The sequence below is a fragment of the Schistocerca piceifrons genome, chromosome 5 (genome assembly GCF_021461385.2).
Source record: "Schistocerca piceifrons isolate TAMUIC-IGC-003096 chromosome 5, iqSchPice1.1, whole genome shotgun sequence".
Classification (NCBI taxonomy): Eukaryota; Metazoa; Arthropoda; class Insecta; order Orthoptera; family Acrididae; genus Schistocerca; species Schistocerca piceifrons.
In genome coordinates, this window is record NC_060142.1 from 627,933,823 (window position 1) to 627,958,575 (window position 24,753).

The following is a 24,753-nucleotide window of genomic DNA, read 5'->3' on the forward strand; positions in this document are numbered from 1 at the left end:
TCTTATTTTTTCCTCTAAAGTGGCAAAGTTCAAGAAAAACTATCTTGTCTACTGATCTTAGAGTTTAGTGTTTTCAGATTATCAGGGGACTGTCACATGTTATAAAATAAGCTTGTAAAACAAAGTTATAGGCACAGAGAAACACAGGCAAAACTCCAGGAAAGATAATTAAAATGTGTATTCACAGTGACAAAACACCTAAAAATATCCTTGTCCTATTCATAAAACTTCGCATAAAAGAAAGGAAAGAATACAATGAGTTTATAATCAGTTCATTAAATATGAAAAGATTCATAGCTACAATGTGTTTCTGGGTGACAAGTGCATGCACTATTTGTAAACAAACTTGCGACTGATGGAAGAAGAGCACATAGGTTGCACGGAGGGGAAGGAGAGAAATGCGTGTGTGATGTAGCCAAACTTTAATGGTGCTTTTCTCTAGTAGGGTGACAGCCGCTGTGGCCGAGCAGTTCTTGGAGCTTCAGTCCGGAACTGCACTGCTGCTACGGTCGCAGGTTCAAATCTTGCCTCGGGCATGGATGTGTGTGATGTCCTTAGGTTAGTTAGGTTCAAGTAGTTCTAAGTCTAGAAGACTGATGACCTCAGATGTTAAGTCCCATAGTGCTTAGAGCCATTTGAACCATCTAGTAGGGTGATGGAGGGGGGGGGGGGGGGGTTATTTGTGGCATAATGCACGTTTTGTGTGGGGGGAGATAGTGAGATAGGTGCAAGGGTGGGGGAAGGGCGAGAGGAGTGAGGGTGAGGTGACACTTTCAGCACTCGGTACAGTGCACGTATGCTTACTAAAGTGATCTTAAAGAAAACATTTTTTTAAGCACAGCTGTTGGTGTGTTCTGGCAGTATAACACTAAGTACGTGCAAAAACAGATTAAAACAATGCTGTCTGACAGCAGTTTAAACACCAAGTACAGAGCAACACCAAATTCGCACATGAAAGGATCTTAACTTGTGTATGACAAAAAAAGGGTTAACAGCGGTTAGTTCAGACCATTGGTACAGTACTTGTTTTAAATTTAAAACTGAAATAAGTTGAAAGAGTGCATCTCTGTGTTGAATTTCAGCAAACACAAAATTCAGAAAAGGCTGACCAGTCATTTTAGGGATTTGTTGTCTGCATAAAAACTACAACAGAGTCACCTCAAGGTGACAAAAATTCTGGTATGTAAAGGTCGGAGCGTGTGATAAAACACTGCAGGACTTAATAGACTGTATAAACACATAGGTTAGAAAAAAGTAAATGTTAATTTCACTGAAGACAGGTCAGGAAAGTTTTGTAAAGAGAGTTGAAGGGAAACAGTCAGTTCAGCAGACATAAGAACTAAAAAAGCTCTATTATTTTTTACCACTGTGAGTGGCACCTTGAAAGACCTGAAAGTGGACTTAGCTCATCTGAAAAGCTGTGGAACATTAGTTGCAAAAGTCAGATGAAGATTCAAAGCATAACAATCTATTGAATAATAAAAGACAAACAGAATAGACACCACAAAGAGGGCCTCCACATTCTAGGTTTGACAACGAAACAAAACATTCAAAGGCATAGGCTTGTAAAATGTAGCATTGTTAAAAAACTTTAGTAAGGTAAACTTAATGCATTCTTTCGATAGACAACACAAAAACTTTGTCAGTAAAAGAGATCTTCAAGTGAAATACAGTACAACCCCAAAATTCTACAACAAAGCTGAATAATGCAAATAGCTTAATTCATCACATGACGAAGACCTATACAGTAGTTGGGAGAGGGTACTTTAAATACCTCAAAATCTTCAAACTACCTAAAATTTCCGTATAATACAAATAGGCATGCACCTGCGTCATCCTTATCACACAAAATATTAACTGTTACTTACAACCACTTATATTTATACTCCATATAATACTCTCAGTACATTGTCACTCAAAACCTTTGCAATAAATGACTTATAAATCATATAAAAATGTGAGAAGTAGACTGAATTACTGCAGAGAAGGCGAAGAAAAGGGAGAAAAATGGCTGCGTGTGGAGCATGGCTGTTTGCACCATGCAGTCTCTGCTTAAGTGTTCACTGGTAACATAGCTTGCAATTTAAATGAGTCCAAAAACAGTCTCAACTGGAAACTCACTACATGGTAAAATGAATCATGGTTAACTGTTCTGAGGCGACCTCTGGGGCAGCAGCAAAAATATAGACCATTTAACATCACTGAATCATCTTGTCTCATACAATTAGCAACTTAATTAGCATTCATTGTATACTCCTCAGCTTCCAAAACAAAACATTACCTGTACAACAGAAGTAACATCACTTAAAACAACTGACACATGAACTTTTGCCTGCACATAATTACCTTCAGCCACATGAATGACAGGACCTCTTGCCTGCTCACAAATAGCCTCAGTAAAACAGTGTCTTACACCACATTATATCAACAAAACTTCGCTGCCCTCTGGGGGATAACAACTGGAAGTCATCATATCCTCAATTAACAACTTACAGGGTACAACAGATCAGTTCTCTTTCATCATTCATTATAACTCTTTATTACCATACATAATACATCTCAGATTCTTGCATTGAGTTAACCAGTTAAGCAACTAACACTTACAAAAAACAGAAGTCATGGACTGAAAAAGAATAAAAGGTCAGAAAAGAGAATGTAAAGAGATGAGAAAGAGAAGGTAGAAAAAGTTCATTCCTTTCGTTCCACAATCTGACATGCCACACAGCATCCTGTTGGTTTCGGCAACACAAGTGCTAATCATCTAATTACAACTATGTATGCGCTTGCCTAGTACCTATAGTAAACTGATACAATACCAGGATCATCAGACCCAATGGTTTGTCAATTTTATTACAAGGCCTAGGAGCTGATTTCAGATCTGTGCCTGGTCTTGCAATAAAAAAAAAATTCCCACCAAGATAAAAACGATTTTGGAAACCTTGCAGACATAATTTGGAGGCATAAGGGGTTACAGAGCCCTTGAAAGCACTCACATCTGTGTAGCAAGGAGTAGAAATGTACTTTCATTAGAGGGCACAGAAATGATGCTTATAGGAAAAATGAAAGAATTTTCTTTGGATCATGATGCAAAAAGGAAATGGAAGAAAATGTCATGAAAGGCTGGAAGACTCTTTGGTTGCCAAACACATTGTGCAAGCTGCAAAGCCCTGGAGATTAATTGAAAACTCTCAAAGATTCACCTTAAGAAACTTCTCATCACAACTTTGAGGACAAAAGAGGTTAAAATAAATATAAGAAATTCATAGTAATTAGACTCACAAAAATTTAAAGTTCAAATCATCCCAGGTCAAGACACAGCCGGTAATAACTGTGTAAGATGCAAAATTTAGCTGTGTACTATAATTTACTGATTTCTACATTCTTCTCTGAACAAATCACTGCAAGTGCCTCAGTACATAGCAACACGATATGCACAGAAGCAGTGGCAATGGGAGGGGGGCTGGGCAGTGGCTGAGTACTCACATAGCAGCGACATGGGAGGCGGGGCGGCTGGCTGCATGGAGGCGAAAGTATGCACCCCGGGCGTTGAGGCTACGACCCTCACGGAGACGGTAGTGGGGGGGCTGGCCGGTGGCAAATGTGGAGTGGCACAGTGGTAGGTGAACTGTGTAGCTAGTTGGCAGCAACAGCAATGCCCGTGATGTGGACATCTCGGCCAGTGTTACCTACCTCTTTTGCTTTGGTTCTTAAACAGCTGTTGCAGAAAGCTGATGCTGCTACACAAATGGAAGTTGTTTGTGTCAGTGTTAGTACCTGAGTTTGTCAACACACTTGTGCTGCTGCAGTTATTTTGACATCTGTACCTCCCACCTGAACTTCAGAAAAGACCACAGTTGCCAACGTTGCAGAGCTCCCTGCCCCTCCAAAGATTCAGTCTTGTATGCTGTCCATTTCTGCCACTACCACAGCCTCAGTTGTGGCTCCAAAGCCTACCCAGGGCAAAAGATCAAAGGCAAATCATCCACAACTGATGGTGACAGGAAGTAAACAGTCCGACGGGGTCGATGTCATCTTCTCTGATGACTTTCTCCATTCTTTAGACGTGACAGACTTTGATGTCAGACAGATGCAATCTTCACTCCCCAAGACTGAGCCTCCACCCATTCCGGGCTCCCCTCCCTGGCAGAAAGACAGGATGAAAGTGCTACCCCTATGACAGATGGCTCCTATCCTACATTAAAAGACTCAAGATACATGTGGAGGAACTGAAACTCCAAGCACTGGCACAGCCCCTGTGCTTGTGTTTGCAGGAAATGCGTTTTAAAGCAACGAGGCTATACACTCTATTGCAAGGATGACCTGACTGGAAAGGGCAAAGGGTGGGTCGCATTGTTTGTCAATAATGTGCACTGCTCCTCTGCTCTACCCCTAGCTATTGAACTCCAAGCGGTTGCATTTCATGTATGTCGGAGGATCACAGTTTGTTCACTATATTTACCTCCAAATGATGCGAATGACTCTGTGGCTCTAATGGGTCTTCTACTGGGAGACTTCAGTTCCCAACATATATTGTAAGGTTCAAGCTCTGCTTGCCCTTGGGATCGAGATTTGGAGTGCTTTGTGATGACTCTCAAGCTGTGCATCCTCGATCCAAGCTCTCCCACTCATTTTTGTGCTGCTACTGAGCTATCCTCAGCCATTGTTTTCCCTCTTTTCTCTCCAGGCCTTGCAGTCTCTGTTAAGTGGGAAGTCACTGACAACCTTCATTCCAGTGACCACTTCCCTCTCTGTAATCACTTACTGGATGGAGATCTACCTGAAAGGACACAACCATTATGGATGATCAAAAGAGCCAACTGGATGGTGTTTGACCAACCGACTGTGTTTGAGTGCCACAACAGCATCCAGGAGGGGATGGACCACATCAATGAGTAATCCACCATGCCGCTGATGTCCCCATCCCAAAGTCCTCTCATCATACTACTAGGAGGTCACCTGTTCCTTTGTGTACTGATGAGTGCCGTTCTGTCATTCAGTCAGGCGTGCAGCAGTTTAAGAGCTGCCCAATGGTGGAAAACATCACAGCCATCGATTAGGAAGGGCAAAGCTTTGACACATCATTAAGGAGAGCAATAAAATGTCATGGTAAGTGTTCCTGGACTCTCTCAGTCGTTCCACTTGTCCTCCTAGAATAGAGGAAGCCATCAGGAGGATTTCCAGTAAAGGAAGTTGGTTACTTGTAGAAGTGTTATTTAATCAGGTGTGTCTCCAAACAACACATGGAAACATTGGGCAGGCAATGGGAGAGCATTTTGCACTGACTACTGCTACTGCCAGCCAGGATCCTGGCTCCATTGTTACCGTGCCACTGTGGAAAGGGATGAGTTGGACTTCAGGTCTAACAGTTGGTATCTACAACTGCCCATTCTCCATATGGCAGCTGGATTTTGCACTGTCTGTGGCTCGTGATAATGCATCCAGTCATGACCAACTCTGATACAATATGCTGTGGAACTTGAAACCAGTGTCAAAGGAAGTTCTCCTAAGATATTTCAGTTCTGATATGAGAGGAAGGCGGTTTTCCAAGCTCATGGAGGAGGCAATTTCGATAACTCTTACCAAACTGGAAAAAGACTGAATGTGTCCCAGTAGTTACTGGAGTGTCACCTTAATGAGCTGTGTAGGAAAGACGTTGGAGAGAATTGTTAACTGTCATCTGGTCTGGATGTTAGAGACTAGGGAGCCCCTAAGTTGCTCCCAGTGTGGATTCAGGAGATTTTGATCCACTGTTGACAACCTGACCCTGCTAGAGGGGGCTTTCAGCAGGCTTTCATATGTAAACAGCATTGTGTTGGTATATTTTTTAATGTCAGTAAGGCGTACACTACTGCTTGGTGACACTATATTCCAGGGCAGCTCCACCAATCAGGCTCCCGTGGCCATTTCCCCCATTTTCATTGGGTCCTTCTTATCAAAGCACTTTCTTCAGTACCAAGTTGGTGATGCACTGTCAAAAAGTTTCCGAGCAGGAAAATGGTGTTCCTCAGGGCAGTGTTTTAAGTATTACTCTCTTTGCCATAGCCGTAAACAGTCAGGAATCCTGTACAGTGCTCCTTATTGTTGGATGCTTTGCATTTTTCTGTAGCTCCTCCATTACTGCAACAGCAACTCATCAGTTGCAACTCACAGTAAAGAGGCTGGAGGAGTGGGCTGAAAAGACTGGTTTCAGATTTTCTGTAGAGAATTGTGTGTGTGTTCATTTTAATCGCTCTTGTCATATTTTTAATTTACCTGTATTGCGTATATGGAACACCATTCTCCCTTTTGAAGACTCTGTGTCATTTTTGGGCCTCATTTCTTACTCCAAACTGTCATGGTTATCACACCTGAAGGACCTGAAGGCAAGGTCCCAGAAGGCACAGAACATTTTGAAGTGTCTTAACCACAGGTCTTGGGGAGCAGACAGGATGCACCTTCTCCCATTTTACCAGGCTTTTGTGCAAACACAGCTGGACTATGGGTTCATAGTGTACAGGTCAATGAGGCCTTCATACCTGAAGATCATTGATGCTATGTACCATGAAGGGATCTGGCTGGCCATGAGAGCTTGCAGGACCAGCCCCATACCCAGTCTCTGTGCTGAGGCTGAGAAACTGCCATCTACCGTCTGGTGGCAGTTACTCCTGGTGGATCAGGTCCATCAGTTATTCACCACCGGTATGCCCAATTCCACAGCATACCATAACGTTGCTTGTCTCAGTGTGGAATGCCTCTTTACCTATTGTCTGCAGGCAATGAGGCCATTTGGGATCCGTGTGAAGTGTGTGTTGGAGCCCTTTGATGTGGAGCACTTTGTCTGCAGGCAATGAGGCCATTTGGGATCCGTGTGAAGTGTGTGTTGGAGCCCTTTGATGTGGAGCACTTATGGGCTCAGATCGAAGGTTTTAACCGACTGCCACCCTAGTTACTGCAGAGGCCCAGAATAATTTTAGATTTAATGCAGCACAGGAAAGATTGCATTCCAACTTCTGTTTTTAATACCCTATTTTCTAACATTTTAAATGAGTTTCCCGTCTATGTAGTTGTATTCACAGACGGGTCTAAATGGGGGACTCCATTGGTTGCTCTGTTGTTTTCACAGATCGTGTCCTCAAAATTCGATTTTCGCTGTAGTTCACTATATATGATACTGAACTATCGGCAGTGTTGAGGGCGCTGGAGCAGATGAAATGTGTTGTGCCTGCTAAATTCTTCATCTGCTTCGACTCCCTGAATGCTCTTCAGTCTCTGCAATGCTTGTATTCACATGATAAAGTGGTCCAGGATATCCAGAATGCAATCCTTTAGCTACAAAGGCTAAGGAAGGAGGTGTCCTTCTGCTGGATGCCAGGGCACATGGGTATTACAGGGAGTGAAAGGGCTGATGTAGCAGCCAAGGAGATGTGTCAGGTTCCTCAGTTGGTTCAGTGTGCCATCCCTCCTGCATGCCGTTGTCTCCCTGTTGAGGCACAGAGTTGTGTCAGTGGGAAGAATAGGGGCTGGAAGTGAGGATGAGGATCATGTTTGGTTTGTGAGGTGCTCAACTGTGCAGTCATCAGCACCCATACAAAGTCTAACTTTTTACACAGTCCAATGTTTAACTCAGTCCAATCTAGCAATTGTCATGAATGATGACAATGATGAAATGATGAGGACAACACAAACACCCAGTCCCCGGGTAGAGAAAATCCCCAACCCAACCAGGAATCGAACCCGGGACCCCGTGATCCAGAGGCAGTGATGCTAGCCACTAGACCACAAGCTGCGGTCGTGGCTGGAAGTGACAAATAAGAAGCTCTGTGTGGTGCTTGAGATGTGCAGATCTCTGTGTGCCTCATTTTACTGGATTGTGTTTTATTTTGCATCCTGTGGGCAGCAGCAGATTTTCCAACAGATGTGCCCACTATTTTAAGTGATGTTCATATGAATGTGGCGAGAGTTTTACGGTTATGCAATTTGTTCAAGCTGTTTCCAAAAATTTTAGGGCGACATTCTTGATATATTAACACATTGACTGGCTCACCAAATTTCTTCTGTAAATGATCAGCCAGTCACATTTCCCTATGCCTTTTAAAAACCTGGGAATTTTTTTATCTGGGGGAAAACAGAGACAAAATTGGGAATTTTTTAGAATTCCAGGAATTTTTCATTGCTATAGTCTTGAGTTAAATTTTTGTAATTTTGACTTATAACAACTGCTAGGCTAACAAAGAATTCTACTGTATCCCGCTACTGCTGAATAATACTGCAGCAATAAAATGAAAACGGCAGAATAAAACCAAAATAAAATTCAAGTTGCAAAGGAAATGCATCATTTACAACAACACACACTGCACACACAAGCACTTGCCTAAAGCAAAATGTGTCAAAGGCTTTAGGATGAAGACAGTAGAATTTTTCATAACAGCAAACTAGTTCCGTTGAATGTGACGTCATAAGCGTGTACATTAAGTTCGTTTTCAGCAGTTGCCAATGGGCTCCTGCACATGCACAATTCGGTTGCATATGAGCAGTACCTTCCGTTTCTGGCTACTTGAAGTGTGGCTGCAACAGTAGCAAGAAACAGTCATGCTAGCCAGAAAAATTTTTCTGGTGCATCTAAGCTGACAGATTCGCGCATGCGCAGAACAGTCTGAGTTGTAATGGGGAGGGGATGGTGACCTGTGTTTAGGTTTAGCGATTTTACTGCTCTCCCTTCATTTACAGTTCACACATCAAATGGAAACAAAATGGACTTCCGTAGCCTGGAGTGATAAAGTAAATTAAAATAACGACATCTTGGGTTGTCGGGTGTTCTGCCGGATATCAGCGTCGTACTTGCACGATATATCGGTCACGTAGCTTGAGACCTTCATCAGGTGCGACCTGAGACTGCTCCTCGAGTGGACCTGGTCCAGTATTTATGCCTATGGCCTTCCCCCTCCACCAACGGCTGCAGGTGCTTCCTCTGTGGTCCGTGCCCATTCCCTGTGACCTGCTGGAGCGTTGCTGCTCCGTATTCCGTCCGCTGCGGTTCTAGGTGTTCCCTCTGCGGTCCGCGCCCACCAAACCCGCTCCTGGGGGTTTCATCTACGGTCTGGGGTACCAGGCATTCCCCCTGCGGTCTGCGCCCGCTCACCACGACCTGTTGGAGCGTTGCCACTCTGTTTTCCGTCTGCTGCGGCTCTGGATGTTGCCTCTGCGGTCCGCGCCCACCAGTCCCACTTCTGGGTGTTCCATCTTTGGTTTGGTGCTCCTGGCAGTCAGTCAGGGGCTCGTTTACCATCTCCATGTCTCTGGTTCTTCCGTTTGTGTAGTGTTGCAGCTGTCCCCGTTGCTCCTTTAACAATTCCAGAGCCGGATCCCAGGCTCTGCTTAGCTGGTACCTTGTGTCACGATTCATAAGATCGTCAGCCATTTTAATCTCAATCGATTCTCTTATAACACTGTCCCAAAATCTGGGTGTTTGTGCTAGAATCTTGGTATCCCCATACTTCATGGCATGATCTAGTTCTAGACAGTGTTCAGCAATGGCTGACTTAGTCACCTGTCTTAATCTAGTGTGCCTCTGATGTTCTTTGCACCTGATCTCCACAGTTCTTGTCGTCTGGCCAATGTAGGACATGCCACATTGACAAGGTATATTGTAAATCCCTGGTTTTCGTAACCCCAGGTCGTCTTTGACACTCCCCAGCAGTCCCCCGATCTTGTTGGATGGACAGAAAACACACTTGATATTGTGTTTACGCAGGATCCTACTGATTCTGGCAGAAATAGAGCCAGCATAGGGCAGATATGCCACCTTCCTTGCTTCATCTTGGTCTTCTTCAGGAACCTGTGGTATAGTGGCTGGTCGGAGTGCCCTCTCAATTTGTCTGTCCATGTATCCATTCTTGGAGAAAACTGTTTTGAGACGTTCTATCTCTATGGGTAGATTCTCTTGGTCTGATAGGGCACGTGCTCTGTGGACTAAAGTCTTCAGAACCCCATTCTTCTGTGCAGGGTGGTGACAACTGCTGGCCTGCAGATATAAATCAGTGTGTGTAGGTTTTCGGTACACACTGTGGCCAATTGATCCATCTGCTTTCCTCTGGACTAGTACATCCAGAAATGACATCTGGCCATTCTTCTCCAGTTCCATGGTGAACTTGATATTAGGGTGGCATGAGTTAAGATGTTCAAGAAACTCATTGAGCCTGTCCATCCCATGTGGCCAGATCACGAAGGTGTCATCCACATACCTAAAGAAGCATGTGGGTTTAAATGTGGCTGTCTCCAATGCCCTCTCCTCAAAACTCTCCATAAACATGTTGGCAACCACAGGGGACAGTGGGCTGCCCATAGCTACACCTTCAGTTTGCTCGTAATATTGGTTTCTGTACAGGAAATACGTGGATGTCAGTGTATGACTGAACAGGTCCAACAGAGCACCATCAAATTTCTCTGCAATCAGTTCTAGTGAGTCCTTCAGTGGGACTCTGGTGAACAGCGATACCACATCGAAACTATCCATGATGTCTGAATCTGTGATGTGCAGTTGCTTGAGGCGTTGCAGGAAATCTTCTGAGTTGCGGATGTGGTGAATACATTTCCCCACATATGGAGCCAGGAGACCTTTCAAGTATTTGGCTGTTGTGTACGTAGGTGCCCCAATATTACTGACAATAGGACGTAGGGGCACACCCTCCTTGTGTATTTTAGGCAGACCATACAGTCTAGGTGGCACTGGCGCTTTTCCCCGTAGTTGTCTGATGATCTTATCGGGCATCCCTGTTTCCTTCAAGAGAGCACTAGTCTTCTTGGCCACCTTGTCCGTGGGGTCACACTCCAGAATTCTGTATGCAGGGTCCTCCAGAAGTTGGCGTACTTTCTCATCATAATCCACTCGCTGCAAGATGACAGTGGAGTTCCCTTTGTCTGCTGGCAGTACCACAATGCTGTTGTCTTCCCGTAGTTTCTTGAGTGCAAGCCTCTCCTCGGTTGTGATGTTCGATTTCGGCGGCCTGGCCTTGGTGAGGGCCCTGCAGGTCTCTCGGCGGACTTCCTCTGCCACATTAGGTGGAAGTGTGGCTGCAACTTGCTCTACTGCACTGACGAAACCTGAAATGGGTACGTTCCTAGGGGTCGTAGCAAAGTTGAGACCCCTGCTGAGTACCTTTAAGGTTGTATCATCAAACTGTATGCCACTCAGATTCGAATCTGAGTGGCATACAGTTTGATGATACAACCTTAAAGGTACTCAGCAGGGGTCTCAACTTTGCTACGACCCCTAGGAACGTACCCATTTCAGGTTTCGTCAGTGCAGTAGAGCAAGTTGCAGCCACACTTCCACCTAATGTGGCAGAGGAAGTCCGCCGAGAGACCTGCAGGGCCCTCACCAAGGCAAGGCCGTCGAAATCGAACATCACAACCGAGGAGAGGCTTGCACTCAAGAAACTACGGGAAGACAGCAGCATTGTGGTACTGCCAGCAGACAAAGGGAACTCCACTGTCATCTTGCAGCGAGTGGATTATGATGAGAAAGTACGCCAACTTCTGGAGGACCCTGCATACAGAATTCTGGAGTGTGACCCCACGGACAAGGTGGCCAAGAAGACTAGTGCTCTCTTGAAGGAAACAGGGATGCCCGATAAGATCATCAGACAACTACGGGAAAAAGCGCCAGTGCCACCTAGACTGTATGGTCTGCCTAAAATACACAAGGAGGGTGTGCCCCTACGTCCTATTGTCAGTAATATTGGGGCACCTACGTACACAACAGCCAAATACTTGAAAGGTCTCCTGGCTCCATATGTGGGGAAATGTATTCACCACATCCGCAACTCAGAAGATTTCCTGCAACGCCTCAAGCAACTGCACATCACAGATTCGGACATCATGGTTAGATTCGATGTGGTATCGCTGTTCACCAGAGTCCCACTGAAGGACTCACTAGAACTGATTGCAGAGAAATTTGATGGTGCTCTGTTGGACCTGTTCAGTCATACACTGACATCCACGTATTTCCTGTACAGAAACCAATATTACGAGCAAACTGAAGGCACTGACGAAACCTGAAATGGGTACGTTCCTAGGGGTCGTAGCAAAGTTGAGACCCCTGCTGAGTACCTTTAAGGTTGTATCATCAAACTGTATGCCACTCAGATTCGAATCTGAGTGGCATACAGTTTGATGATACAACCTTAAAGGTACTCAGCAGGGGTCTCAACTTTGCTACGACCCCTAGGAACGTACCCATTTCAGGTTTCGTCAGTGCAGTAGAGCAAGTTGCAGCCACACTTCCACCTAATGTGGCAGAGGAAGTCCGCCGAGAGACCTGCAGGGCCCTCACCAAGGCAAGGCCGTCGAAATCGAACATCACAACCGAGGAGAGGCTTGCACTCAAGAAACTACGGGAAGACAGCAGCATTGTGGTACTGCCAGCAGACAAAGGGAACTCCACTGTCATCTTGCAGCGAGTGGATTATGATGAGAAAGTACGCCAACTTCTGGAGGACCCTGCATACAGAATTCTGGAGTGTGACCCCACGGACAAGGTGGCCAAGAAGACTAGTGCTCTCTTGAAGGAAACAGGGATGCCCGATAAGATCATCAGACAACTACGGGGAAAAGCGCCAGTGCCACCTAGACTGTATGGTCTGCCTAAAATACACAAGGAGGGTGTGCCCCTACGTCCTATTGTCAGTAATATTGGGGCACCTACGTACACAACAGCCAAATACTTGAAAGGTCTCCTGGCTCCATATGTGGGGAAATGTATTCACCACATCCGCAACTCAGAAGATTTCCTGCAACGCCTCAAGCAACTGCACATCACAGATTCGGACATCATGGTTAGATTCGATGTGGTATCGCTGTTCACCAGAGTCCCACTGAAGGACTCACTAGAACTGATTGCAGAGAAATTTGATGGTGCTCTGTTGGACCTGTTCAGTCATACACTGACATCCACGTATTTCCTGTACAGAAACCAATATTACGAGCAAACTGAAGGCACTGACGAAACCTGAAATGGGTACGTTCCTAGGGGTCGTAGCAAAGTTGAGACCCCTGCTGAGTACCTTTAAGGTTGTATCATCAAACTGTATGCCACTCAGATTCGAATCTGAGTGGCATACAGTTTGATGATACAACCTTAAAGGTACTCAGCAGGGGTCTCAACTTTGCTACGACCCCTAGGAACGTACCCATTTCAGGTTTCGTCAGTGCAGTAGAGCAAGTTGCAGCCACACTTCCACCTAATGTGGCAGAGGAAGTCCGCCGAGAGACCTGCAGGGCCCTCACCAAGGCAAGGCCGTCGAAATCGAACATCACAACCGAGGAGAGGCTTGCACTCAAGAAACTACGGGAAGACAGCAGCATTGTGGTACTGCCAGCAGACAAAGGGAACTCCACTGTCATCTTGCAGCGAGTGGATTATGATGAGAAAGTACGCCAACTTCTGGAGGACCCTGCATACAGAATTCTGGAGTGTGACCCCACGGACAAGGTGGCCAAGAAGACTAGTGCTCTCTTGAAGGAAACAGGGATGCCCGATAAGATCATCAGACAACTACGGGGAAAAGCGCCAGTGCCACCTAGACTGTATGGTCTGCCTAAAATACACAAGGAGGGTGTGCCCCTACGTCCTATTGTCAGTAATATTGGGGCACCTACGTACACAACAGCCAAATACTTGAAAGGTCTCCTGGCTCCATATGTGGGGAAATGTATTCACCACATCCGCAACTCAGAAGATTTCCTGCAACGCCTCAAGCAACTGCACATCACAGATTCAGACATCATGGATAGTTTCGATGTGGTATCGCTGTTCACCAGAGTCCCACTGAAGGACTCACTAGAACTGATTGCAGAGAAATTTGATGGTGCTCTGTTGGACCTGTTCAGTCATACACTGACATCCACGTATTTCCTGTACAGAAACCAATATTACGAGCAAACTGAAGGTGTAGCTATGGGCAGCCCACTGTCCCCTGTGGTTGCCAACATGTTTATGGAGAGTTTTGAGGAGAGGGCATTGGAGACAGCCACATTTAAACCCACATGCTTCTTTAGGTATGTGGATGACACCTTCGTGATCTGGCCACATGGGATGGACAGGCTCAATGAGTTTCTTGAACATCTTAACTCATGCCACCCTAATATCAAGTTCACCATGGAACTGGAGAAGAATGGCCAGATGTCATTTCTGGATGTACTAGTCCAGAGGAAAGCAGATGGATCAATTGGCCACAGTGTGTACCGAAAACCTACACACACTGATTTATATCTGCAGGCCAGCAGTTGTCACCACCCTGCACAGAAGAATGGGGTTCTGAAGACTTTAGTCCACAGAGCACGTGCCCTATCAGACCAAGAGAATCTACCCATAGAGATAGAACGTCTCAAAACAGTTTTCTCCAAGAATGGATACATGGACAGACAAATTGAGAGGGCACTCCGACCAGCCACTATACCACAGGTTCCTGAAGAAGACCAAGATGAAGCAAGGAAGGTGGCATATCTGCCCTATGCTGGCTCTATTTCTGCCAGAATCAGTAGGATCCTGCGTAAACACAATATCAAGTGTGTTTTCTGTCCATCCAACAAGATCGGGGGACTGCTGGGGAGTGTCAAAGACGACCTGGGGTTACGAAAACCAGGGATTTACAATATACCTTGTCAATGTGGCATGTCCTACATTGGCCAGACGACAAGAACTGTGGAGATCAGGTGCAAAGAACATCAGAGGCACACTAGATTAAGACAGGTGACTAAGTCAGCCATTGCTGAACACTGTCTAGAACTAGATCATGCCATGAAGTATGGGGATACCAAGATTCTAGCACAAACACCCAGATTTTGGGACAGTGTTATAAGAGAATCGATTGAGATTAAAATGGCTGACGATCTTATGAATCGTGACACAGGGTACCAGCTAAGCAGAGCCTGGGATCTGGCTCTGGAATTGTTAAAGGAGCAACGGGGACAGCTGCAACACTACACAAACGGAAGAACCAGAGACATGGAGATGGTAAAACGAGCCCCTGACGGACTGCCAGGAGCACCAGACCGAAGATGTAACACCCAGAAGTGGGACTGGTGGGCGCGGACCGCAGAGGCAACATCCAGAGCCGCAGCAGACGGAAAACAGAGCGGCAACGCTCCAACAGGTCGTGGTGAGCGGGCGCAGACCGCAGGGGGAATGCCTGGTACCCCAGACCGTAGATGAAACCCCCAGGAGCGGGTTTGGTGGGCGCGGACCGCAGAGGGAACACCTAGAACCGCAGCGGACGGAAAACGGAGCAGCAACGCTCCAGCAGGTGACAGGGAATGGGCGCGGACCACAGAGGAAGCGCCTGCAGCCGTTGGTGGAGGGGGAAGGCCATAGGCATAAATACTGGACCAGGTCCACTCGAGGAGCAGTCTCAGGTCGCACCTGATGAAGGTCTCGAGCTACGTGACCGATATATCGTGCAAGTACGACGCTGTTATCCGGCAGAACACCCGACAACCCAAGATGTCATTAGATCGCCAGGAAAGCCTGAAGAGTTAAATTAAAATACATTCACATAATTATGGAAGGCTAAAATATTAGTTTCAGTTTTCTGATTTTATTTTATTTCCAAGTTTTTGGCAGTCAAGCATTAATCACCTTGCGCAACAACAAAGTTATTTTTGTCGGTTTGCTAAATAAATGTGGCTTTTATTAATCTTTTCCGCAGATGCAGTCAGCTTATAAGAAATGAAATGTTCCATTCCACACTATTGGCTAGTTTCAACTGTTCACTGAATTTCAAGGGCACGTTTTCATCTTCTGGCATGTATGGCATTGTGCCATAATAAATAACAAAACATGAGACAATACAGTGTTGGTACTCCAAGAAAATTTGCACCCCAAAAAGCGCACTGAAAAGCCTAATATCAGGTTGGAGCCTGTTTCATTGTAAATCTGGATGTACAAATGTGTCCTTTAAGTCGCATTAAACGTTTTAGTATGGTTTGGAAAATTGCTATGATCTTGGAGTATCCTCTGATGTCCTATTACTTTTATGGTGTCATGTAAGAACTCTTACTGCTATCATCGTAGCTGCCCACGTGCAGTAACACCTGTTTTCTGACGAACTCTGGCACCTGCTGAAAGGAACCCATGTTGAAGAGGTCACAGGAAAATATTGCGAATGGTTCTTTGAAAAACGTTATTTTCAAAGGAAATTTCCTTTTATGCAAGATGAATTATGTTACATGTGAAAATGTGCAATAAATTTCTTAAATCACAGAGCATTTGACTCTCATTTAAAACTACCAACCACTTGGAATAATTTCAAGCCCAGAAAACAAAAATATGCAGCGTATCTTAATATGAAAATATGCAGCATACATGTTGCTGCACATCAAAGATCTATCTAAAATGCATCCCCCCCCTTCCTCCTGCCAAGTTTCATTTTCTAAAGTGCCGGGAAGTTCTGCACTGGTGTATAAAACTTTTACCATTCAAAGAATTGATGTTTTTACTGCTCTGAGGGAAACTATACTGTTGCTTATCATGGAAAAAGTGTATTTTCACCTTAGAAGAAGTGTATTTTCATGTGAGGAAAAAGTGTGTTTTTAACCAGGAGATCAAGTGAAAATCCGGAAATTCTTTTTCTTGTCTGCATATATACCCTGAAGAAAGCTAATATTTTAGCAGTCTTTTTCATTGTAACTGTCTGCAACTTTATGCCGCCTCTATGTGGTGATTGGCAATCTGTTGTTGTTGTTGTTGTTGTGGTCTTCAGTCCTGAGACTGGTTTGATGCAGCTCTTCATGCTACTCTATCCTGTGCAAGCTTCTTCATCTCCCAGTACCTACTGCAACCTACATCCTTCTGAATCTGCTTCGTGTGTTCATCTCTTGGTCTGCCTCTAGGATTTTTACCCTCCACGCTGCCCTCCAATACTAAATTGGTGATCTCTTGATGCCTCAGAACATGACCTACCAACCGATCCCTTCTTCTGGTCAATTTGTGCCACAAACTCCTCTTCTCCCCAATTCTATTCAATACCTCCTCATTAGTTATGTAATCTACCCATCTAATCTTCAGCATTCTTCTGTAGCACCACATTTCGAAAGCTTCTATTCTTTTCCTGTCCAAACTATTTATCATCCATGTTTCACTTCCATATATGGCTACACTCCATACAAATACTTTCAGAAACGACTTCCTGACATTTAAATCTATACTCGAAGTTAACAAATTTTTCTTCTTCAGAAATGCTTTCCTTGTCATTGCCAGTCTACATTTTATATCCTCTCTACTTTCGTCCATCATCAGTTATTTTGCTCCCCAGATAACAAAACTCCTTTACTACTTTAAGTGTCTCATTTCCTAATCTAATTCCCTCACCCGACTTAATTTGACTACATTCCATTATCCTCGTTTTGCTCGTTGGCAGTCTGTCCTTTCCATATTGTTGTTATTCCTCTGAAGACTTTTAGTTTATTTACATGGTTTTTAATAGCAATAAATGCAGTATACAAATTGTGTTTTTTTCACACATCATCCCTTTAATATTCTGAGACCATTCCCAACATCCCTAGGACTGAACAGTGCTCAGATCTGTTACTAAGAAGACTAGAGATGCTTTTTCTTTTCATCCCTTTCCACCTCTTGTCAAAGTTCTGGATGTGAAATGTCAGTGGCATTGTCACCAGTCAGCATAGAAAACCAAAAACTATTCATTCGTTACTCTTATTGGTTATTTTTACTTATTTTTGCAGTTGCCTTCTATCATCACCCCCCCCCCCCCCCCCCCCCACGTAGCATTATTTCCAAGATAGTTCAAAGTTTGATTGAAATTTCTCCAAGCGTTTCAGAGCTATGCGTTTCCTGTCATCTCTTGCTATGACCACCACCCCCACTGCTTGTGGTTAAATGCTATCAAGACAGGACTGTCATGAATGAACCGAGTAAACCTGATAACTATAGTTGCAACACTAATGGAGTTTATCTTTACACATCACTCTAGGATGAGAGAGACCTATGTATAGTTTATCTTTCACTTCACCCCAGGCTGAGGAGTACACATCTGTTATGAGAACAAGGGGAAGGAATGATAAAGAGAGAGGCATCAAAGAGAATAGGAAGTAAAAGATAGTACATTGGTAAGCAGTGTATCATCGTCAATCTAGAGAAACAGAAAAACAAACTGAGAAAAAAGATGACTAAAGTAAGAGAAATGAAAAGTGTAATTAAAAACCGAAAATGAGACACGGAAGAAACAAAGAAGAGTGACAAAGGTGGGTTAGTGGTGCATGGGTTACGAGAGAATGGAACTAAAAAGCAAATAATTGAGTAAATAAATAAAATATATAATGACAACGAAAGAGGGAGTGCGGGTTAACAGATGTTAAGTCCAGGAGGGAGGCAGGGTGTGAAGATACGTTGGAGAGCAGTTCCTTATCTTCGGAGTTCAGGCAAATGTGTACCAGATGCAAGGATCCAACTATCCAGGTAGCTCACGTGGTATAGCAGACAGTGTGTGCCCATCTCATGATACAACAAGGCATTGGTTGCCCTGAGACAGTCAGTTCGTCTGTGGCCATTGATGTGCTCAGCCAGTTTGATGGAGCCTTTCCTACATGGAACACCATGCATTAAAAGCATGCATGGTTTCACATGTTGATTTGTGTTTTATATTTTAGGATATAGTGTAATGCCTTTGGCTGGGTAAGTGGAGTGTATTTTATAGTGGGAACGATTGCGTGGGTAGGAACAAAGGACTGGTTATATCATATGTTTTAACAAGGATATTAAACAGCTTAGAAAGGAGTAAATTTTGGTTTGAAATGGTTATCAAAAGCTCTGTCCCACAACTAGTGCCACAGAGAAATAATAAACAATGCAGGTGGCATTGTAGCCCTATTGGAGGAAATAGTTTACATTGCAATGAACATAAATAATGAGTTGCAATGAAACAAGGAAATCAATTATCTAAATTGGTAAACAATGTTGTTCATAAAGAATTATTATAAAAACTGCAACATACAACATGATACTTAATAAAGTGCGGGAGTACATGATGATGTATGCAAACCTTTGTCCATTTCACATTCTGCTGAACCTCCTTCCTCCTGGCCAGAAGATTTTCACCACCTGATACATAGGCAGGCAGAATGAGACACAGAGCACTTAACAGATGAAGTGTTCAGTAAATGAATAATTTCCTAGTTTTTATGCTTATGTCTCACTAACTAACTGACTGAGTGTGATGCTACACAAATACAAGCTCCACTGACTGTGCATACATGATACATTAGCCAGTATTATTCAACCAATCAATTCCGATTTGTTACTCTGTCTTTTGCCATCTGATACATTTCCCAATCAAGGGGCTGTAAATTAACTATGTGTTAACCTTTTTTTTGTGTCAGCACTGTTTCTTTTTTTCTGTCTTCAACCGAGAGGCTCTCATGTATTGTCAGTGGAATTAAGGCTTGCAATTATCACTGGTCACTACATTGTTCCTCCCCCCATGAACCATGGACCTTGCCGTTGGTGGGGAGGCTTGCGTGCCTCAGCGATGCAGATGGCCGTACCGTAGGTGCAACCACAACGGAGGGGTATCTGTTGAGAGGCCAGACAAACATGTGGTTCCTGAAGAGGGGCAGCAGCCTTTTCAGTAGTTGCAGGGGCAACAGTCTGGATGATTGACTGATCTGGCCTTGTAACATTAACCAAAACGGCCATGCTGTGCTGGTACTGCGAACGGCTGAAAGCAAGGGGAAACTACAGCCGTAATTTTTCCCGAGGACATGCAGCTTTACTGTATGATTAAATGATGATGGCGTCCTCTTGGGTAAAATATTCCGGAGGTAAAATAGTCCCCCATTCGGATCTCCGGGCGGGGACTACTCAAGAGGACGTCGTTATCAGGAGAAAGAAAATTGGCATTCTACGGATCGGAGCGTGGAATGTCAGATCCCTTAATCGGGCAGGTAGGTTAGAAAATTTAAAAAGGGAAATGGATAGGTTAAAGTTAGATATAGTGGGAATTAGTGAAGTTCGGTGGCAGGAGGAACAAGACTTTTGGTCAGGTGATTACAGGGTTATAAATACAAAATCAAATAGGGGTAATGCAGGAGTAGGTTTAATAATGAATAAAAAAATAGGAGTGCGGGTTAGCTACTACAAACAGCATAGTGAACGCATTATTGTGGCCAAGATAGATACAAAGCCCATGCCTACTACAGTAGTACAAGTTTATATGCCAACTAGCTCTGCAGATGATGAAGAAATTGATGAAATGTATGACGAGATAAAAGAAAACGAGATAAAAGAAATTATTTAGGTAGTGAAGGGAGACGAAAATTTAATAGTCATGGGTGACTGGAATTCGTCAGTAGGAAAAGGGAGAGAAGGAAACATAGTAGGTGAATATGGATTGGGGGGGAAGAAATGAAAGAGGAAGCCGCCTTGTAGAATTTTGCACAGAGCATAACTTAATTATAGCTAGCACTTGGTTCACGAATCATGAAAGAAGGTTGTATACCTGGAAGAATCCTGGAGATACTAAAAGGTATCAGATAGATTACATAATGGTAAGACAGAGATTTAGGAACCAGGTTTTAAATTGTAAGACATTTCCAGGGGCAGATGTGGATTCTGACCACAATCTATTGGTTATGAACTGCAGATTGAAACTGAAGAAACTGCAAAAAGGCGGGAATTTAAGGAGATGGGACCTGGATAAACTGAAAGAACCAGAGGTTGTAGAGAGTTTCAGGGTGAGCATAAGGGAACAATTGACAGGAATGGGGGAAAGAAATACAGTAGAAGAAGAATGGGTAGCTTTGAAGGCAGCAGACGATCAAGTAGGTATAAAGACGAGGGCTAATAGAAATCCTTGGGTAACAGAAGAAATATTGACTTTAATTGACGAAAGGAGAAAATATAAAAATGCAGTAAATGAAGCAGGCAAAAAGGAATACAAATGTCTCAAAAATGAGATCGACAGGAAGTGCAAAATGGCTAAGCAGGGATGACTAGAGGACAAATGTAAGGATGTAGAGGCTTATCTCATTAGGGGTAAGATAGATACTGCCTACAGGAAAATTAAAGAGACCTTTGGAGAGAAGAGAACCACTTGTATGAATGTCAAGAGCTCAGATGGCAAACCAGTTCTAAGCAAAGAAGGGAAAGCAGAAAGGTGGAAGGAGTATATAGAGGGTTTATACAAGGGCGATGTACTTGAGGACAATGTTATGGAAATGGAAGAGGATGTAGATGAAGAAGAAATGGGAGATAAGATACTGCGTGAAGAGTCTGACAGAGCACTGAAAGACCTGAGTCGAAACAAGGCCCCGGGAGTAGACAACATTCCATTAGAACTACTGATGGCCTTGGGAGAGCCAGTCATGACAAAACTCTACCATCTGGTGAGCAAGATGTATGAGACAGGCAAAATACCCACAGACTTCAAGAAGAATATAATAATTCCAATCCCAAAGAAAGCAGTTGTTGACAGATGTGAAAGTTACCGAACTATCAGTTTAATAAGTCACAGCTGCAAAGTACTAACGCGAATTCTTTGCAGACGAATGGAAAAACTGGTAGAAGCGGACCTCGAGGAAGATCAGTTTGGATTCCGTAGAAATGTTGGAACACGTGAGGCAATACTAACCTTACGCCTTATCTTAGAAGAAAGATTAAGAAAAGGCAAACCTACGTTTCTAGCATTTGTAGACTTAGAGAAAGCTTTTGACAACGTTAACTGGAATACTCTCTTTCAAATTCTGAAGGTGGCAGGGGTAAAATACAGGGAGCGAAAGGCTATTTACAATTTGTACAGAAACCAGATGGCAGTTATAAGAGTCGAGGGGCATGAAAGGGAAGCAGTGGTTGGGAAAGGAGTGAGACAGGGTTGTAGCCTCTCCCCGATGTTATTCAATCTGTATATTGAGCAAGCAGTAAAGGAAACAAAAGAAAAATTCGGAGTAGGTATTAAAATTCATGGAGAAGAAGTAAAAACATTGAGGTTTCGCCGATGACATTGTAATTCTGTCAGAGACAGCAAAGGACTTGGAAGAGCAGTTGAACGGAATGGACAGTGTCTTGAAAGGAGGATATAAGATGAACATCAACAAAAGCAAAACGAGGATAATGGAATGTAGTCAAATTAAATCGGGTGATGCTGAGGGGATTAGATTAGGAAATGAGACACTTAAAGTAGTAAAGGAGTTTTGCTATTTAGGGAGTAAAATAACTGATGATGGTCGAAGTAGAGAGGATATAAAATGTAGACTGGCAATGGCAAGGAAATCATTTCTGAAGAAGAGAAATTTGTTAACATCGAATATAGATTTAAGTGTCAGGAAGTCGTTTCTGAAAGTATTTGTATGGAGTGTAGCCATGTATGGAAGTGAAACATGGACGATAACCAGTTTGGAGAAGAAGAGAATAGAAGCTTTCGAAATGTGGTGCTACAGAAGAATGCTGAAGATAAGGTGGGTAGATCACGTAACTAATGAGGAGTTATTGAATAGGATTGGGGAGAAGAGAAATTTGTGGCACAACTTGACTAGAAGAAGGGATCGGTTGGTAGGACATGTTTTGAGGCATCAAGGGATCACAAATTTAGCATTGGAGGGCAGCGTGGAGGGTAAAAATCGTAGAGGGAGACCAAGAGATCAATATACTAAGCAGATTCAGAAGGATGTAGGTTGCAGTAGGTACTGGGAGATGAAGAAGCTTGCACAGGATAGAGTAGCATGGAGAGCTGCATCAAACCAGTCTCAGGACTGAAGACCACAACAACAACAACTACATTGTTTCATTTTAAGAAATGTGTTGCAGACCTTTTTACAGTTGCAAATGCAATAATAATGCAACTTGATTTTACACTATATCAGAAAAAGGTAAAAATCTTAAATACTTAATCATTCAGGTACCACACAGTTTAAATTTTGGTACTGATTTTCACAAATGTTTTATGTTTCACATACAGATGTGGCCTCAAAGTTATTAGTTTTATTTGTTTTCTAGTGCTACATGTTTTAATATTATGACATTTCAGAAACATGGCTATGAGCCTAAATATAATGTTTGGACAACTAGGCACATTCTCAGGCAACATGGCATTTCCCTATTTACTGTCTGCCAGTTGTGTAGCACCTTTTGCAGTCCTTGGAGGTATTATTTTGGGTAAGTACAACTATTTCCATGTAACTAGAAATTGTATTGTACGATTCTTACTCACCTATGAATCCGTAACTTCAGTATTATTGTGACAGGATTGGAGCATTGTAAAATTTGATGCATTTACATAATCGTCAATAATTTGTCAATTGATGATGATCTTTGAAAAGTCATGTCAATAACTATTCTTTTAATCTTATGATAATTTTCAGTAAGTGCTGCTGTTGTCCTACTGCTTCCTAATACTGATAAGGCAGCTCTTCAGTAATGCAGAGTCAGTGTGCCCAACAACTATGCTCTTAAAAGATGTCTCTGGAGCTTCCCAGGATTGACAAAAGTTAACTATGTGAAGAGAAGTGGTACACACATACTTAATTCAGCAGATGTACAATTTTATGAATCCTTGAGTATTATTGTGACACTGTAAGACAATGTCCATATTTGTTATTATGTTACTTATTTAAACAGGATTCAAAAAATTGTGTACAATCTCTGGAGGAACTCAATGCAGCTTCGAGATCCGCAGAATATTTCTAAGATATACCAACAAGAAGTTCTAAAAGTAGAATAAAATGCTGTCTCATTTTCCAAAGACTGTGAAAATCATTAATAATTTTTTCAATAAATAAATTTTTTATTTATTGCTATGACAGTTTTTCCTTATTCTGCAGTGTCTCTACTCCTATCTGATGCTCCAATGGTTCATTGCTGCCTATTCCTGCCTCTCCCTACCTCAACGTTCAGATATGGAAGAACTGGTGTGCTGTTAGTATTATTCTTCTCTGGAGTCCTTATTGAGTTGACAATTTTAACTACAGCCCTCTATTCTGACAACTAAACTCGCATAAGCCCTAAAAAATAGATCACCATGTAAGGTACTGTCATTGGAAAATCATTTTTTCCAACTTTTTACTGCCCTTGTAATTTGTCTCAGGATTACAGTGTCCAAAAATCTACTAAGCTGTTTCTCTACAACTGTCATACAAGAAAATACTTTTCATTATTGAGGAGAAAATGACACACACCAGTTTGTTACATGTTTGGTGCAATATCATTAGGCATTCAGCTGTTCCTCAACAATTTAGGAGACAGCCCTCTTACATTGTTTACAGATGATGTTGTCATTTACTATCTTGTAAATTCATCATGTGATCAAAACCAATGGCAAAATGGTTTAGACAAGATATCTGCTATACTTGTTGGGAAAAGTGCCAGTTCTGGAACCGCGCGACCGCTACGGTCGCAGGTTCGAATCCTGCCTCGGGCATGGATGTGTGTGATGTCCTTAGGTTAGTTAGGTTTAAGTAGTTCTAAGTTCTAGGGGACTGATGACCTTAGAAGTTAAGTCCCATAGTGCTCAGAGCCAGTTTTGAAAAGTGGCAGTTAACTCTAAATAATGACAAGTGTGAATTCATCCACACGAGTGTTAAAAGGAATCTATTAAGTTTCAATTATATGATAAATCGCACAAATCTAATGGTTGTTATTTCAAGTAAATAATTAGGGATTACAGTTATGAATAACTTATACTGGAATGACCACATAGATAATGTTGTGGGGGAAGGCTAAACAAAGACTGTGATTTTTTGACAGAACACTTAAGGTGCAACAGATCTACT

At 43.1% G+C, this 24,753-nt stretch overlaps 1 protein-coding gene across 2 annotated transcripts in view; it reads left to right on the forward strand.

Moving 5' to 3' along the window:
* Positions 1-23,781, forward strand: part of LOC124798517 (synaptic vesicle glycoprotein 2C-like) — a 525,025-nt gene extending 501,244 nt beyond the window's left edge. For both annotated transcript variants that reach the window (XM_047261962.1, XM_047261963.1), the window contains exons 11-12: positions 23,013-23,140; positions 23,347-23,781. In XM_047261962.1, the coding sequence (XP_047117918.1) occupies positions 23,013-23,140; positions 23,347-23,402 (184 nt within the window). In that variant the 3' untranslated portion in view covers positions 23,403-23,781. The remainder of the gene's footprint in view (positions 1-23,012; positions 23,141-23,346) is intronic.
* The last annotated feature ends 972 nt before the right edge of the window (positions 23,782-24,753 follow it).